Source organism: Crocuta crocuta, unplaced genomic scaffold (genome assembly GCF_008692635.1).
Source record: "Crocuta crocuta isolate KB4526 unplaced genomic scaffold, BGI_CrCroc_1.0 scaffold323, whole genome shotgun sequence".
Lineage (NCBI taxonomy): Eukaryota > Metazoa > Chordata > Mammalia > Carnivora > Hyaenidae > Crocuta > Crocuta crocuta.
The window spans coordinates 2,071,982-2,090,417 of record NW_027536465.1 but is presented as its reverse complement, the minus strand read 5'-3'; the positions used below and the strand labels follow the sequence as shown (position 1 = coordinate 2,090,417).

Genomic DNA, 18,436 nt, shown 5'->3' with positions numbered 1-18,436 from the left:
ACTCTGGTCTTTTTCCTACTCACTGTAGGAACCCCAACCAGAAGGCCAGGGTAGGGCAATAAAGATGTGAATACTATGCTGAGAACCATTGCATTCCTTTGACTTAGGGTGTCAACCACCTCACAATGCCCTTTTCCCAGCTTTGCCTGATGCCCTCCCCACAACTATCAGTGTTCACAAAACCAAGTCCAGTGGATGAAGGACTGTGGAATGCAGGATGAATTCTCGACAAGTTATCGCTTGTAAGCAAGTTGTGTGATGTGGTGGAGCCCAGGCCTAACCGGGCTAGCCTGTCAAGATGACCCCTGACCAGATCTTCCACTTGGCCACCCAAGCTATCAGAACGCTCAATTTCCATCTAACATTTTCTTTCCTTGCCTATTTACCTGTCGTGTGCCTGACTGTTTCCAGCAGCAAAGACATAGCAGTAAAGAGTTTCTACCTTTCTGGATCCTGCATTGTAGCTGGGGAGAAAGGCACTATAAACAAGTAGGTGGCTAATATGACCAGATTACGATAAAGGCAACAGTACAAATAGGGTGGTGTGGAACAGCGACTATGTAAAAGAAAAGCCACTTGAATGGGATAGTCACATAAGGCCTTCTGGGAAGGTGACCTTGAACTAAGGCATGAAAGAGGAGATGGCAAGGCAAAACTCCAGAGGTAAGCAGTCCGTGAATGTGGAGCTGGAAAGAGGGTGGCCACCTCAGTGAACCATAGGGAGGTAGGTGTGGCTCCAGAGTGGCTTTCAAAATAAGAAGGCACTGCTGCCTGGGTCATTTTAGAAACTTCTGCTGCTTTGTTCTAAACAGGACTGGGTTGGAGGGGTGTCTGGGTGGCCCAGTCAGTTGGGTATCCGAATTCGGCTCAGATCATGATCTCATGGTTCATAAGTTCAAGCCCCACACTGGGCTCTGTGCTGACTGCTCAGAGCCTGGAGCCTGCTTTGGATTCTTTGTTTCCCTCCCTCTCTCTCTCTCCCTCCCCCATTCACACTCTGTCTTTCTCTCTCAAAGATAAACATTAAAAAATAATTGAGACTAGGGGGCAAGTAGGTACCATCCTACACAGCAAAGAATTGTCCCATATGAATTTCCCACATTTTCTGATTCTTTCATATAGATACAAACCTGTTTATCATGATCTGAACCCAGAACTTACCCTTCATTTGCATATAAACAAAGAGTCTTTTTATACAGGTTATACATACATAAAACCAAGGGGAAAAGGCACTTTTTTTTTTTTTTTTGCTTGGAACTTTACTGCATCATTTATCATTCTGGAAGCAATATCACCACTGAGAAAAGGAGTCTACTCTGGTATCTTAAATCTCTGTATCTGTCTGTTAGCAACAGTATGACACACGAGGACTCTGATGTAAGTGCTACAGGACTTGCATTGGTCTGCCTGAGTAGCTGCCCATGAATATATAGTATACATTGTGCTTTATTATATATTGCTTTCTTTTTATTTTAGAAGTAGTTAATTAGAGCAATGTGTTAAAGAAATGTTCAAAGCTGGGTTATGTAAGAAATTAAAATAAGTTACTTGAGAGACAGTCTGCACAAGAAAGACACTCATGTCTGAGTGTCCCCTTCCCTGTCCCCCCGAGAGCTGGAAATAAATCTCCCCTGTGAAAGATATCCTCTCATACCAGGAGGGACAGAGATGTAATTATTATCAGTGATAGGAAATTGTAGAGCCAAGAAGACCATATGAACAACTCAGGTTACTTTTTACTAATTTGTTACTCCGGCACAAATTCTTTTAGAATCTCTTACTAATTGAAGCTCTGAAAGTTAAGTTTTCTTTGTCCTGTCAATTCTTCACAGGTTTATTGTCTGTGTGTCTAAAAAGGATAAAAACTGCCTGTCTTGGTCATTTCTGTAGGTCTCCATTTCATTACTTGGGCCTCTGTGTGCAGATAATAAAACTTCGGAGTTTTTTCCTTTCTGTTAATCTGTCTCATGGCCATTGAATTCTTAGTTCAACTGGAAGACACTGAGGATAAAGGAAGAATTTTTCCTTCCCTTCATCCTTCACAAAGCTTCTGAGGCAGCCCAGCAGAGACTGTGGTAGTTTGGGCCAGGGTCTTGGCCAATCCCAATACCCAATCCAAAACCCAATCCAGGGTATTGAATTCACATGAATCCATGTGAGATAATTTTTTAAATGTTTATTTATTTTTGAGAGAGAGAGCATACACATTAGCAAGGAGGGGCATAGAGAGAGGGAGACACAGAATCTGAAGCAGGCTCCAGGCTCTGAGTGGTCAGCACAGAGCCCAATGCAGGGCTCAAACTCAGGAACCCTGAGATCATGACCTGAGCCACAGTCAGCTGTTTAACTGACTGAGCCACCAGGCACCCCCCAAGATAAATTTTGAAGGTAAAAGTGAGAAGACTCAGGGATAGGTGAGATTCAGGTATGGAAGAAAGGAAAGAGTTTGAAGAAATCCTAGCATTTCATGGCTTGGAAGTTGGATGGATCGTGGTGCTGTTAACTGAGATGGAGAGCAAACCAGGAGTGGGGTCAATCAGAGCTTCTGGATTGCACAAATACCTTTGAGAGAACTATTTCAAATATACACTCAGATGCCTAGTAGCTAATTGTAGAGGTAACTCTCAAACGTGGAGAGAAGTCTAGGTCAGGCATGACAATGGGATCCCCCAAGGTAACATGATGTAGTCGAAAGAACAATGATCCAGTGTGATTTTTCAGTTCCAGCTCTGTATTCTGTGACCCTGAAAGAGTTCCTTCGTTCTCTCCATATCTACTGCACACTTGCTACTGTGTGGCACACAGCCATGGGCAAAAGTTAAAACATGGGATCTATTTTCACCAGGCTCAAGTTTACTGAGAATGCTAGGCGCTGGGGAACTCAGTTCCTAATAAAGATGCAATGCTCTGCTCCTCCACCCAACAGGGAGGCTCGAAGACATGCCACCAAGGTTCTTTCTCAGGTAAATTCTGAGTGCTGTGTGAATTCACTCTGGTCACCTGGGGAGTGGCAGTCTGAGAGAGGTAGAGAGCCCCCTGTAGGTTGTGAAGGGAATCATGTTTTCCACAAATCTCAAAGTTCCATTTCTTGTAGTTGAAGATGGTCTTCCTTTTCGGTACCTAATAGTCCTGCTCAAACTTCTTAGAGCTGTTCACTGAAACAGATCTGCTGACTGTCTTTTTTGCTTTGCCTCCTTTAACAGTGTTGGTGGAATGCAGCCGTTTGAAATTTTTCGCCGTAGTTAAAAGAGCACTGTTTTATAGAGATGAATTGGTAGGCCCGGATGAGTTATTTCTGGGGACTGGCTGTGAGACAACTCGAGTGCGGCCAGACGAACTTGAATTTAACTATCCTATTAGTCTCTGCGGAATTGTGACACAGGTAAGAAAAGGAATCATTTTCCTGGGTTCTGTCTGTAAAATCTTTGGAAGCATTGCTTTATGTTTGTTCTTATTATATATTATTATTATAACTGGCTACTGATCTTGATCATTAGTACCACAGACTCAGCAGATGCATAGAAAGAACTTGAAGAACACTTTCTGTTTTCATTCATTCACCAGAGACCTACTATGTGTAGGACACGGACAGTGCATAAGAAACTCAAAGAGCTTTCTCTTAGGAAGTGTAGAATACCCATTATTACATGGATAGCATGATAGATTAGCCCGCATTTTCACACAGTTTCTAATCCTCAGAAGAGCATGAAGTTACTGTCATCTCCTCTTATGTAAATTAAGGAATTGTGGCACAAAGGCCATGATGTAACCAAACTTAGGAAGTCAAGGCCAGAAACCAGGTTTGCTGATACCTATGCTAATAAGCCCTTAGTTCTATTTTGCTTTCAGTTATGACTCTGGGATAAGCAACTCTAATTGTAGAATGTACGACAATGACTTTATTTTTTAAAGACCATGGGAATTTGGAGGAAAGGGAGATCTGGGAGAGTCTTGAACTAGAAATACACTTTACTTGTTCTTCTCTTCCTCACAAGAGAGTACTCAAAAATCTGAGTACCAACATCCTAATAAGGAAAGCCCTGGGAAAGTTTTGATGTAGGAGGTTTCTACCACACCAAAGGTAAGTATAATATATCCGATTTATCTCCTCTTCATGTGCACTGCTTTAAACATGGGGCTAAATATTTTCTGCCAGGAACCTGACCTTCAAGTCACAGGCAAGGGATAACTTGAACATGGTGGCATGAAGTTCTTTCATTGGATCCTCTTCACGGACGCATAAGAATCATGGTCTGAAAGTACAATTTGTGCTGTTCCAGCACATTGCACCAGCCCTTATTCTCCCCGCAATGCCATGCTAATCACTCAGATCTACTCCACTACATCTGCCTTGGAGAGATCCAAAGGCATTCGAGACCCTTCTAGAGGTTCAAAGTGCCTATCTCTCCTAGAGTCCTTGGCAACAGCCTAACTCAGTACCTATTGGGGATCAAGTATCAGTAAGCAGGGATGATTTTTGCCCCCACCCCTGGTGGTCATTTGGAAACGTCTGGCAACAATTTTAGTTGTCAAAACTGGGCAAGGTGGTAGAGTGCTACTGGCATCAAGTGAGTAGAGGCCAGACATGATGCTAGACACCCTACCCGACACGGGATAGTCCCCACAACAAACGATTATGTGGCCTGAAGTGCCAACAGCATCATGGTTGAACAACCTGGCCTAACCCATCACACTTGACCTCTCCCCCATGTTGGTGCTCTGAATAGCCTTTCACTAAAGGAGCTTAGAAGTGTGACAGCAGACACAGCCTAAACTCTGGCCTCACTGCTACACAATCCAGATGATAACACTTCACATTTCTAAAACTGCTTTTTTCTTGTTTCACCCCTTCATTGGAATCACTGAACCAGACAAATCATGAGACCCCAGGAAATATATGCCTCATCTATCTTATAGGCTACTATGCAGCTAATAAATTTATACAATAATCCAGCTTGAGAACCCCTCTATTAAAGTAGGGAAAGAAGATAGAGATATGTGCATCATATTTCTCTTTCTATATATATAGTATACTTTGATTATAAAAAATTCACTGGAAATGCATGCAAATTGTTACAAAATGAAACTAGGCTGATCTGCTTACAGGAATTCTATGTCATTTGTTGAACACCAAACACACTTCAAAATTCCCTACGAGGAGTACATGTTTTCTGCTTAGAAAACTCAGTTGGTTAGCACAAATACATACTTTTCAGTTAGCTGTCTTCCTTTTGGTCTAAGGGTTTTTCAAGGATTTGGAGACCAGAAGTAAAGAGAAAATACCACGTTTTAAATCAGAGATCAGAGAAAGTATTTCAGAAACCCACAATAAGGGTCAGCTTAAAAATTCTCTTCTCAGGGAACAATTTTTCTCCCCAGCAGCTGCGGAAAATTTTTCTTCCCTAGAATCTTGATTTGAAGAGTCTAACACAAAACTTTCAGGGTCAACTGACCCTTGATCACCAATTCTATTCAAAATCCTCTGCCACACCTTCTTGTTCTGTTGTCTGATGCAGCTAAATGCCTCTGCTTTGCCGAAGAGAATTTAACTACCTTAACTGGGGTAAATATGATCTCTGGAGACACTGAGTGGCCAATTTTTTATTTGAATATATTAAAATATGTTGTGACATCTGAACACCTATTTCAAGGGCCTCTTTTCCCACCAGGTTTTCTATGATGGAGTTGCCTTCCATTCCTGGCTTATCTATGTACCAAAGAACAAATCTATTTCTGCTAAACTTCACTTGGAGTGTACAGTTCCCAGGTCAGTCCAAAAAATCCATTGGCTCCTCCCTTAAATACCGATAGCTCTTTGCTGAATTGTACTGCTATCTACTTGGAAACCTTGAATATCACAACTGTTTTTATATAGCTTCTCAGCTTCTCAGAGTTTCTGCCAATGCTACTGAACCTCTATAGAAGCCCACTATTCAGAGGTCAAAGCTCGGGACAAGTGAGTCATACAAAATTACAAAACCGGAGTGGACCTTGCTTCTTAGTTTTAGATCCTTGGTTCCTTCTATCTACTCTCCTACAGATCATGAAATTTGCTGCCAAACATAATTCACAGCACCAACACTTGACACACAGCATCTACGGAGATTTCTAAGGCATGCAGATTGGCATTAACTCTTCCACAGTTCCAGAGGCTCTGAGTTGTATGGGAGAGTTGAGGTTTGGGAAGGCAGATACATAATAGTCCATTTTCCTTCCTGCATTTGAAATCTATTAATAAATCATAGGCTATGAAAGATATCGATCAGAATGTAGTTTTATTTCTAGTAAAGCCACTGGCAAATGAAGCTTTAGCCCTACAACTGGAAAGCCTCATTCAAGTCCCCCCTGAAATGAGTTTGCTGACCCAGAGGAAGGAAGAGCTGGAAAAATACAGGTCTTCCCCTTGCGTATAGAGCTCCGCAAGAGCTTGTGCCATAGGCCGGCCTCCCAATTGTGGAGCAGGCCAGACTCCACAAGGAGAACTGTGTTCCACCTAAACTAAGCATAACCAGCTCCTTCTCCCAAATTTGCCATCAGATAATATTTTCCTACTTCCTTAGAAAATTAAGAGACGGGACCTAGAGAAGGCTAAGTTGTTTTTCCCATAGATTCCTGTCCTGGAAAGTAGTATAAAATACACCTGTCTTCTCTGGAAATTTCAAAAAATTAAAAGCAAAATAGTACCAAACAGGCCATTAAAAAGAGGGGCACCTGGATGGCACAGCTGGTTAAACATCCAACTTCTACTCAGATCATGATCTCATGGCTTGTGAGATCAAGCCCTGCATAGGGCTCTGTGCTGACAGCTCAGAGCTTGGAGACTGCTTCAGATTCTGTCTCTCCCTCTCTGCCCCTCTCCCACCTGTGCACTCTCTCTCTCTCCAAAATAAATAAGCATTAAAATTTTTTTCTAAAGAAAATTCTATAGTTTAAGCAGTAAGTATACAATTTCTTCTAAGCCAATTGGAATTGAACTGGGGGGAAAGGATCAGAAAGTTTAAGCATTAAGTCTATCAGGCCACGGCTTTTGCATGAACATGCTACTTGATTTTCGAAGTCTTCTGCTACGTGGTTTTGTTCTGTTTTCTGATAAAATTAAGTGTCTCTGCTTTGCCAGAGAGAACATTCATTACCTTAATTGCTAATAATGACCTCGTTTACTGAACACTTACTATGTGCCAGCCACAAGTTTAGAAGAACTTCAGGCATTTTAATTGTCATTATCAACCCCATGTGTGAGTCACTTGTATTGTCCCTATTTAATGTTTGAGAAACTTGGGCACAGACACATTAAAGATTTGCCAGCATCACACAGCTACAGGCTCCAAAATTTAACTCTGGGTAGAAAGGCTGGAAAACCACTGCCTTGTATCCCTAGGCTCTGCAGGTCTGTGCTGGCTAGCAAGCTCTTGGGTCAGCTTCCAACCTGACTGATGTCCTCTTTCAAACAAAAGGAAGAGCCTTTATTCGACCTTTATTAACATATTAATAAACTTCAAGAGATTCTAGGAAAATCTTGCCTTAGACCTAGTACTGTTTTCCAGCAAAAATTACAGGGAACATATTCTTGAAATAGTTTTTCTTAATTTAACAAAGGATAGTTTCTGTGTCCTTAAGTTATTATCCAACAGTGAAGGGTTTGGTGAGGGGTTAGGGTGTTGAACAAGAACATGATCATGTGTTATGCTTAAGACAAAATGAAAAGTTATAGCTGTTACAGCAAGGTCGGGCAAAACCTGGGTCCAAAGTTCAATCCCGAAGTTCCGAATATCTTAAGTCTTTGTATTATGTTTTAATTCCCTTTCCCCCCACCTTTTGAAAGCTCCTGCACCTCACCTGATGAGTCCAGAAACAACGCTAAAGTGAGCAATGATGGCTTCCTCATATCCCCACCTGTTCAACAGTGGCTATTGATACACTACAGATACTGCAGGAGATGTGGCTATGCCCACTTCAGAGAACACTGGGTAAGGATACTTGCAAAAGCCAACATTTAATGTGCCCAGTCAGGTAGTCTATGATGGAAAAAAAAAAAAAAACCACACCTATTTGGGGCAAGTAAGAACAGGTAAAGTCTAAATCCCCACGGAGGTCTAAATGGCATACAATTCTGTAGTGGAGACAGAAGCAGGGTTATGTTGGGTTCTTTCTCTTGTGCTTGTATCTCACTAGACTTGGTATTCATATGAGGAAGACCCTCTACCTTCCCTTCTTATATTTCTCTCCTGACCCTAGGATTTTTTTAAAATCCTTAAACAGTAAGGGTTCCACTCTACCAAGTTCATGCCTGTATATCTGAGTCCAAAACCAATGACTGTAAGAGAAGGAGTTGATAGGTTCAGAGGTTACCAGATTAGAGCATCTTTCTTACCTTTCATGGAGAGATTAAACATCTTAAGATTGGAGGGGACCCTTTAAAAGAATTAAATGAGCTAAGTCATTTGGGTTTTCCCACTGGGTCCAGTTCAAACAAAATTGTAAACATGTAGAAGACTCCCTAGAATTTTGTCTTCCTTTTTTCCTATAGTCTTTAAGAAATAGGATCTGCATTGCTCCCATTCTTAAAATCTATACTATCCCAAGATTATCTGAGATATAACTCCTGAGAGTTATAGGAAAATCATATCTTAAACTAATCTTATGTATTTTAGCTATTTTCATTCCCATTTTAGCCCATGGGTTTGAGCTCAAAGAGAGTCCTCCCCCTCCTATGAACAATATCCCATCTCATAAAACTAAACATCAGCTAATTGGACCTTGTTTCTCCACAGTCCAGACCTTTTTATGGATCACACAATTATTCACTTCAAGAGTATTTCTCCCATCCTTTCACTGATGACTTTTAGAAGCTTTCGCCCTTGGACTTTCAGCAGCAACATGAAAGTAGCTCAGTCATGTGGCATTTTGTTTTTATATATTTACATGCTTTTAATTCATTTTAATCTAGTATAATCCCTTTCACAATGCCTTTGAGAAGAGGCCATTTGTATTTTTAACTTTGAATGTGGCCACAGATCCATGAATAAAACTTGACACATTTTTGGTATATTTGTGTTTACTGCATTTCTATTTTAGCATTCCAGGCTGCAGGGCTGAGTTACCAGGAAGGTAGGAGACTGGGGGAAGGTTATGACCAATATTGTTCTCAGTAGCTATTTAATACCAGCTGTTGAATGTGGGTGCTGGTTGTGTCGGTAACATGGCCAGAAAGATCACTCAGAAGAGAGTAAATAGAGGGTGAGACCCTGGGTGGCTCAGTTGGTTAAGCATCCGACTTTGGCTCAGGTCATGATCTCATAGTTCATGGGTTTGAGCCCCGCGTCGGGCTCTGTGCTGACAGCTGAGAGCCTGGAGCCTGCTTTGGATTCTGTGTCTCCCTCTTTCTCTGCTCCTCCCCCATTAGTGCTCTGTATCTCTCTGTCTCTCAAAAAAGAATAAACACATTAAAAAAGAAAAGGAAAGCGAGACCTACTAGAAGCACAGAGATCTCGGAAGGGTGAGTAATGGATGTCCATTTTGGTCCCCGAACAGAGATCTAACACTATGAAAGTTATGATCATGTCTGCCAATTCCTTTTCAGAGTTCCTTCATAAAGATGGTATCACTTTTTAAAATTTAGAAGCCATGTTGCCATCAAAGGAATATCAATTATATGCTCTGTGGCAGTGATTCAAACACTTTCTTGTGTATAACATGATGGATAAGGTCAAATAAGATCCTCAGGTACAGGACAGAGTTTTTCCAAAGTCCAAACTAGCCACTGAGCTTCTATCTTGGGCCTGGATGAGCTCTTAACTGCCTCGCCACTCCTGCCCTTCCTTGTAATCCCCACATATTTTCTGTTCAGCCATTGCTAATAATAGTTTCAATTTGCATGTCCAATTAGCTTAAATTCATACAAGGGAAAGCCACTCTGTGAAGCAATCATGGTCCTAGCTCTTTCCATTGTCATTTTCACAAGGAACAGCTTGCACTTCTCAGTGAAGGTAAAGGACATCTTGATCTCAGTCCACTAGGACAATATTGAGATTTTGCAAACCTCCCCAGGTAGAGCCCAGGCATTAAGAAATTGGGTGTGGGAGACTGCTTTCTGGCACTATTTCTTGTGACCACCTTTTTGCCTTGCAAGTAAAGAGAGCTGTTTCCATTTCAAAAATTTTCTTTTCCTTTGCTTTGTTTTTGCTACCTCTGACTCCTCCCTCTGATTATCTCTCCCAGACTATGCACCCATAGGATTGCAGACTACAATGTCAAGGTTAGTGCTTTCTTGGGGCCCTATAAAGAGACGCCCCTGTATAGCCCTCTCTATGTTCCCAGCGCCCAAGTTCCTGATACTTGACCAGCTAACTGTGAAACTCCACTTCCTAATATTATTCCCCACCATCTCCCTACCCTTACCACTTTCTCCTATAACAATCCTTTATTTTTATGGCTCTTCCCAATGTAAACAAGAGCCATTCAAGGAGAAATGCCAACCCCTGACCCCCCCCCCCAAATCTGTGGAAATCATGCACACAAGCCAAGATTGTAAAATAAACCTCCTCCCATCAAAATATGTGTGTGTGGATGAATAGGTAGACAGACAAATATAAAAATACATATTTTCTAGAACGTGTACATTTGAAGAGGCCCAGGCCAGGTATACTCCAAGACTATTCCATATTAACAATTGACTTTGGCCCTCAAGATGGGTATGTTTCTATACATAATTGTATTTGAAATAGAAACATCAGTGATTTGGCACTTGAGTTACAGTGACACACTACCATTCATTCAGTTAACAAGTATTATTGAGAAATTACTATGAACAAAGTATTATTTTATGCCTTAAGGACACATTAATTTTTTAAAAAAAAGACAAATTTCTTCCCTTCTTGACCTTACATTCTAATATATAAGAAAAACAAAATGAGTAAAATATATAGTATATGTTTAGTGCTAAGAAGGAAAAATAAAGAAGGGAGATATTAAATGTTGATGTGCATGAAATTTTAGGTATGGTGGGGAGGAAAGGACTCAAAAGATAGTTTTGAATAAAGAGACAAGAAAAGGTACCTGGGTAGTTCAGTCAGTTGAGCATTCGACTTTGGCTCAGGTCATGATCTCATGGTTTGTGGGTTCAAGCCATGCGTTGGGCTCTGTGTTGACACCTCAGATCCTGGAGCTTGCTTCAGATTCTGTGTTGCCCTCTGTCTCCACTCCTCCCTCGCTCACACTTGGTCTCTCTCTCGCTCGCTTGCTCAAGAATAAACATTAAAAAAAAAGAGAAGGGCACCTGGGTGGCTCAGTTGGTTAAGCGTTCAACTTCAGCTCAGGTCATGATCTCACGATTTTTGAGATCTGACGATGGTTTGAGCCCCGCGTCAGGCTCTGTGCTGACAGCTTAGAGCCTGGAGCCTGTTTCAGATTCTGTATCTCCCTCTCTCTCTGGCCCTCCCCTGCTCACGCCCTCTCTCTCTCGCTCTCGCTCTCTCTCTCTCTCTCTCAGAAATAAATAAAACATTAAAAAATTTTTTAAAAGAGACAAAGCAAGCAGCCAGCCATATGGATATCTAGACATAACAGGAAGGGTAAAGCCCTGAGACAGAATGAGGTATCTACAATAATGCCATTTAAAGTAATTAGGGATTTAGGCAAACAAAACAACAGCCCACATTTCACACTGGACACAAAAGGTATTCATCAAATACATTAGAACAGTTAGATTTGATGGAGGATTGATTACATTGGTTAAATCAAGAGGGGGTCTTGCATCGGCCAATAATCACAATGTGTGATTAACCTGACCCTTGAAATCTCTTTAAGAAGTATAATCACCAAGTTTGACTTTGTCAAAAATTGGACATAGAAGAAGCTAGGCCTCTCAACCTTCCTAAGTGGATAGAAATAACAGTGAATAATTAGTTCCTCAGCAGCTCAATCAGAACGTTCAACATTCCTAAAAAACATCACACATGGGCAGCCCTCTGCAAAATAAAAAGGCTCTTGAACCTTATCATGCATCACAATCACCTGGGGAGCCTGTTAAAACACAGCCTGGGAGGGGCGCCTGGGTGGCTTAGTCGGTTAAGCGTCCGACTTTCACTTAGGTCATGATCTCGCGGTTTGTAGGTTCGAGCCCCGCGTCGGGCTCTGTGCTGACTGCCAGCTCAGAGCCTGGAGCCTGTTTCAATCTGTGACTCCCTCTCTCTCTGACCCTCCCCTGCTCACGCTGTCTCTCTCTCTCTCCTAGAAATAAATAAAAAACATTAAAAAAATAAAACAGCCTGGGAGCAAGAATTTGCATTTGTAACAAGTTCCCAGGTGATGCTGATTCTGCTACTCTAAGGCCCACCTTTTGGAAACCACTACACAACAACGATGAAGGCTGGACAACATCTTCAAAAGTCCCAACGATGGTCTAAAGACTCAAATGTGTCCACTTAATTGGCCTGTACTTCAGGCCTCAGAAATGTATAGTTTCAAGTGTGTGGAGGGCTCTTTGTTCTCCAGATTACTGAAGCGATCATGTACGTGTCAGTTAAGCATTATGCATGAACCGACTTCAGGCTTCTCAACTCTCTCAGCTTCCAGTTGCTTGAGGGATTCTTAACCCACAATCTAGCATAAGGAAGGCCTTTGTGGAGTTCCCTTCTACATGTTTTCTTGATTTGGACATGTTCTGGGCAAGAGTCAGGTGTACGAGTACACTTCAGCCGATAGTTTGAAAGGGTAGTTTCTCGATGGACATGAGTCATGCTAAAAGATGGCTTCACCTGCCCTCCATTTTGACCTCAACTTTTCTAATTGGGTTCTTCATTCCAGCCTGTCTCTTGGCTCAAGCAGAAATCCCTGAGAGCAAAGCATCCCCTGATAGGAACTGAAAAGATCCCTTCAAGCAATAAGGACTGCCCTGAGCCAGCGAGACCACACCTGTGATTGACTCCAAGACAGTGATCTATTTGACCTTTACTGCCTACCTGCACATACACACCGACCTTTGCCCCACATTTTCCTTATAAACCTGGAAATATTTTTAGTACTTTGGAGACAGTCTTTGAGACATTAGTCTGCTGTCTCCCCATGTTGGCCTCACTGAAATAAATTCCTTCCTTGCTTCATGGCCACTCATTACTCTGCCTTTGGATTTTGTCAGCAATGAGTGGCTGAACCTGGTCTGTTTGGGACCCCCGGAGCCACACACTCTTGTACCCCTAAACCCTGGCCACAATGGAGCTTCTAGGCTAGTTGCTAAAAGCTGAGAATGTATGGTTCCAATTAGCCCTACATATTGTCTTTTCATTGGGTCCAGCTGACACTGGTGAACAATTGATGAAGTCACATCATTATCTTCTCTCTCAAACATATAGTCTGAGGGCTCTCAGAATTAACTGGTTTTGCCTCTATCCCTCATTTCCTCCCATTAAGTCATCCATGGCCCATCTGGTCTTCCTTCCTGCAGATGGACCTCTGCTGTTCTTTTACCACTTCACAATAAATCACATTGCAACACATTATCAACTACTGTCCCTTATTTGATTGTATCCCCTCCCCTCCTCCCCCAGAACACTACTGTGTAAGCTTTCTTAACTATTCCTTAGTTCAACTCTTTCTTTAAAATTCCAGAACTTGCCTACAGCCACCCCAGTGGAACAGACTCAAATTGTATTCCACCTCACAAATAAACCTCACCCAGAGCCCCCTGTCTGATGCCTGCTCATCTAAGGACTTCAGGGAAAAACATTCATGACCTTTTTATTCTGCTGTTTAAATAACCTGTCTCCAATACCTTATGGAAACCCTACAGATTCTACAGAAAAGGTACTTGACTTTTTGAGAAGAGACCAATGTTATGACATGATCACACAGCTCGTGGTGGTTAATTCTATCTTGATTGGGCCACTGGGTATAAAGATATTTGGTTTATCACTATTCTGGGTGTCTGTGAGGGTGTTTCTGGATGAGACTGACATTTGATTCTGTAGACTGTAAAACACATCGCCCTGCCTAGTGTGGGTAAGCATCATCTAAAGTTCATTGAAGCCTGAATAGAACAAAGATCCTGAATAAGAGGAAACTCCTCCTGCCCCATTGCCTTCAGGTTGGGATACTGGTTTTTCCTGCCTTCAGACTCAAGCCAAACTGGCTCTCTGGGTCTCAAGCTTTTGGACTAGAACCACACGATTAGTTCTCCTGAGTCTCCAGCTTGCCAACTACAGATCTGGGAACTTATTAGCCTCCATAATCACATGAGATAATTCCTTATCATACATACAAACATACATACCATCGGTTCTACTTCACTGGAGAACCCTAATACACAGCTACATAAATTCAGCTAACAAATAATACATTTTACTCTACTCACCTTATGAATCTTTAGTACCTGCAATAATAAAATGCTAAATTAAGCTCTCTTCAAGCTGCCCCAAATGATGGATTATTGTGGACACCTGACAGGCTTCAGTTATAATAACACAAGGCAGCTGGTCCTCTTGCAACTTCCTGTTCCCCGAATGGATGTTGCCTTGGGCACTGGCCAGATGAAGGTTTTCCTGGCATTAGGAGGACTGCACCTCCTTTCTGCTGTGATTTGGACTTGCTCAGGAGAACAGCCAGGTATTTACAGGGTAATAGGAGAGATGGTGGGTAACTGATGATCAACAAGGAGGCTGATTCTTGGACTTTCCAAATCAGAATGTTTCAATCTGCTGCTACATTGCTAATAACTAAGGGTCTGTGCTAAGTGATCTGCTTTGGATGACTGAGATTGGGATGCCTTGTCTCCCACCTGGCTTCACCACAGGTGGCTTCCTTTGCCCTGCAATAACCTTTCCCCCTTTAAGGATCCTTTTCATACTATAAGGGAAATAATTGGTTGATTTGATAGAAGACGTTTTCAATGTACCTGAGATGGAAAGGTTATCTTGGCTTTAGCTGTGGAGAACAATGCCCGGACAAAACCCTGGAAAAGAGAAACACAGTCACAGTATATGTATATGTATATGTATGAAATGCTTGTCTCTGGATTCCTTCCTTAGCTATTTCAGAGAGATCTTTACTTTTTCAGCTTGGTGAACCAAGATGTCAGTGATTGGAATTATTTATAGCAGAAATTTTGACAATGAGGCCAAGAGAGTTATATCCCAATACATTTTCAAGATATGGAGTCAAGTCTACTCCCAGAATCCAGTTATGTGAATTACACACATAAGGACCCTGGGTTAGATATTCTTACTGCTATTTCTAGAGGAAAAATTAATGATCTCTCACAGACTAATTCAAAATTCTGATAGATACAGATCCTATATCCCAAAGTGGTTTGGTTTGGTTTTTTTCTTTTTTTTTTTTTTTTTTTTAGGTTTCTTTATTTTGAGAGGGGAGGGGAAGGGAGGGACAGAGAGAGAGGGAATACGAGAGTCGAAAGCAGCGTCTGCACTGTCAGTGCAAAGCATGACTAGGGCTTGGTCTCACAAATCATGAGATCATCACCTGAGCCAAAGTCAAGAGTCAGACGCCTAGCCACCTGAGCCACCCAGGCACCCTCCCACAGTGGTTTTTAAAGACTTTTTATATAGGGAAGATGAAGGAGACATAAGAATATAGACATCCTGGGCCCATTCCACATTTAAAGAATTGGCATTCTGAGAATTTGGCCAAGGAACTTGATTTTTAACAAACGCTATAGTTGACTCCACTATAACATTTTAGTAAAGAGCCAGTAACTTTATAACTACCTGATTCTAACCACAATTGGGACTCAATGTGAAATCACTTTGTGTACATGTTCATTGTGGACAAAATTAACTCTCAGAAAATATGGCAAGATGCTTCACTTCATTCCTACCCCATATGAATTCATTTTAATATCTTCCATATGCTAAGCTCTCTGAGATCTTACCACTACTACTATTATCTCCCTTGATAATCTCCCCAACTATCTATACAACATATTAAGTTGGATGTACAATATTTAAGTTTTTACATCTAATATGAAATGCATACATTTTTTAATCTCAAATTTCCTCTCTCCACTTTTCCCCATCTCACTTAATAGTACTACCATCTATTCAGATTCCCTTAGAACTCTCACTTTCCCTTCCCCATCCCACATGGACATGCATCCAAAATGTTTCTAGAATCCCACTGGTTCTTTCCATCTCTTCTACAAAAAATCAAGTCCAAGCTGCCAACAGCTAGTCCTGGTCTATCTGAATATCCTTGTAACTGTTCTCCCTGAGAATACTCCATTCCAACAACCCACTCTCCTTTTACCCACTAGAATGAACTTTTAATATCACAAGTTAGATCCTGCTTACCCCACAGTGTGCTCACCATGATTCATTACATTCTAACCACCCTGACCTTTCTGTTCTTGGAAGTCACCAACCAGTGTCTCTGCATTTCTTGGGTTTTTTTTTTAGATTTTTTGGGACACATAATTAACAAATAATGTTACATTAGTTTCAAGTGTATGACATTGTGATTAAACTTCTCTATACTTCATACTCACCACAAGTGTAAATACCACCTGTCATCATACAACACTATTAAGATACCACTGACCATATTCCCGAGGAAAGCATCAACAAAACAAAAAGGCAACCTCCGAATGGGAGAAGATTTTGCAAATGACATATCCAATAAGGGGTTAATATCCAAAATATATAAAGAACATCTACAACTCAAAACCAAAAAATTGAAATAATCTTACTGCCCAGAATGACAAATGACTTAACAATGCCTGAGCTACCCTCTGTTGAAAGGAGAATATCTAGTCTACCTACCATACATGAACCAAAATAGGAGAATGGACAGGACAATGGTTTTATGTGAACTCACGTTTATGATTGTAGTACTGAGATTCTCCAGTGGTTGGAAAGGTCCAGCAACTACAGATGGCTTTAAGACTATAAACACTTTACTCTACTACTAACTATAACCTAACTATAGGTTAAACTTCCAGTGTTTCTGTGCCTGCCTCCTGAAGAAAGCACATAATTTTTTTCTTATATTTTCCAATTCATCCTCTAAATTATCAGCAGTCTCAAATTACTCTGGGATTTAACTACCAGATCTTATATTTCACCACCCAACTTCTTGACTGCTAGTGACCTTCAGTGCTTAAACTAATAATATTATAGCTTCAGTTGTATTTTGGCTGATTGGACATAATATCTCTTTAGGCCACCAGCTCTTTCCAGTCCTTCAGCAATATTCGGGCCACTTCATCTTTGGGGACCTCTCTTCAATCACAAGTCCTAAGTTCTACTTCTGTTTCAGTTCTCCTAAAAAAACAGCCCACTGTGATCAGGGAGGATCTGCACATGCTTCCCTCTTCCTCAGCAATAGGTAGTACTTATTGTTCACGTATTCATTCAACATATATGTATTGAGCATTCAGTGTGGGCTTGTTCTTGGCTCCAAGTAACACAACAATGAGCATAACAGACCAAAGCTTCATTCTTACTGAGTTTACATTCTCATGCAAAGAGGACAATATTTGAAAGAATTATAATTACTAGTTCAACTTAGTAGTAATAGTAGCATCAAAAAGTTACACCAGGTTAAGCTGTAATCACTATATTTCTATACCAATTTTGTTAGTTTTAGTTTGATCAACTAACTGCATTTGGTTCAGAAAATACCAAGATTAAACGTAGATATTAAAAGTTAGGCTTTGCTTTCCTGAAGTTTCAATTGGGAAAGAGGGTAGGCAGACCATTGCCCATAATTACAAATATAAATGCCACAGTGGAAATGGTCTTCCACTTAGAACTGTACCAGGAGGCATCTACAATCTTGTTGGGGTCAATTCTCATCCATGGATATGATCACCTGGACTCTTCTTGGTGTTTCAAGGGATAAGGTAAGACTATGATCATTCCCTCTAAAATATATTCTCCCCCACCAACAGGGCTGCCTTGTACTGTTAACTGGCTCTGAGCTTCCTTGACCTTCCATGGTACCACTATATCATCTGACACTTTTTCTTTTCTACCTCTCAATAGTGTATGTACGATGCAGCCCCTCCTTGTTCTTGGCCAGAGTTAAGTCAACTGCATTTCATAATGATCTACCTGTGGCCCCTGATGAAGTGTTTCTGGGAAACCAATGTCCTGTCACCTCAGTTCATCCAGGATTTTATGAGTTTCAATACCATCCCAAGGACTGTAACATCAGGACTGAGGTAATTAGGTATCTGCCTAATTAACTAAATCTTCTTGGAGACTTTCAGCCTCACAAACTGCATGTCATGGGGTTTTTCTTAGTTTTTCCCTACTAATAAGCTAAGCTGATTTTGCCAAATGTCACCTAGGCCCTGGGAAGTAAAAGAAGGGAAGAAGGAATGGTTTCTACTTGCCAACCAGCAGTGACTAAACAGGACATAGAACTTGTCCTAAGCTTAGAGAGCAGGCTTTTTATCTCCTCCTCCTCCTCCATCTCACCCCCCCCC

The 18,436-nt window shown here is 41.3% G+C and overlaps 1 protein-coding gene across 1 annotated transcript; it reads left to right on the top strand.

Moving 5' to 3' along the window:
- Nucleotides 1–629: 629 nt before the first annotated feature.
- On the top strand, nucleotides 630–8,846 carry LOC144218845 (oocyte-secreted protein 3-like). Its single transcript, XM_077748817.1, has 5 exons — nucleotides 630–663; nucleotides 3,204–3,382; nucleotides 5,670–5,767; nucleotides 7,823–7,967; nucleotides 8,772–8,846. Exons 1-5 carry the CDS (start codon nucleotides 630–632, stop codon nucleotides 8,844–8,846), a joined length of 531 nt encoding a protein of 176 aa, XP_077604943.1.
- The last annotated feature ends 9,590 nt before the right edge of the window (nucleotides 8,847–18,436 follow it).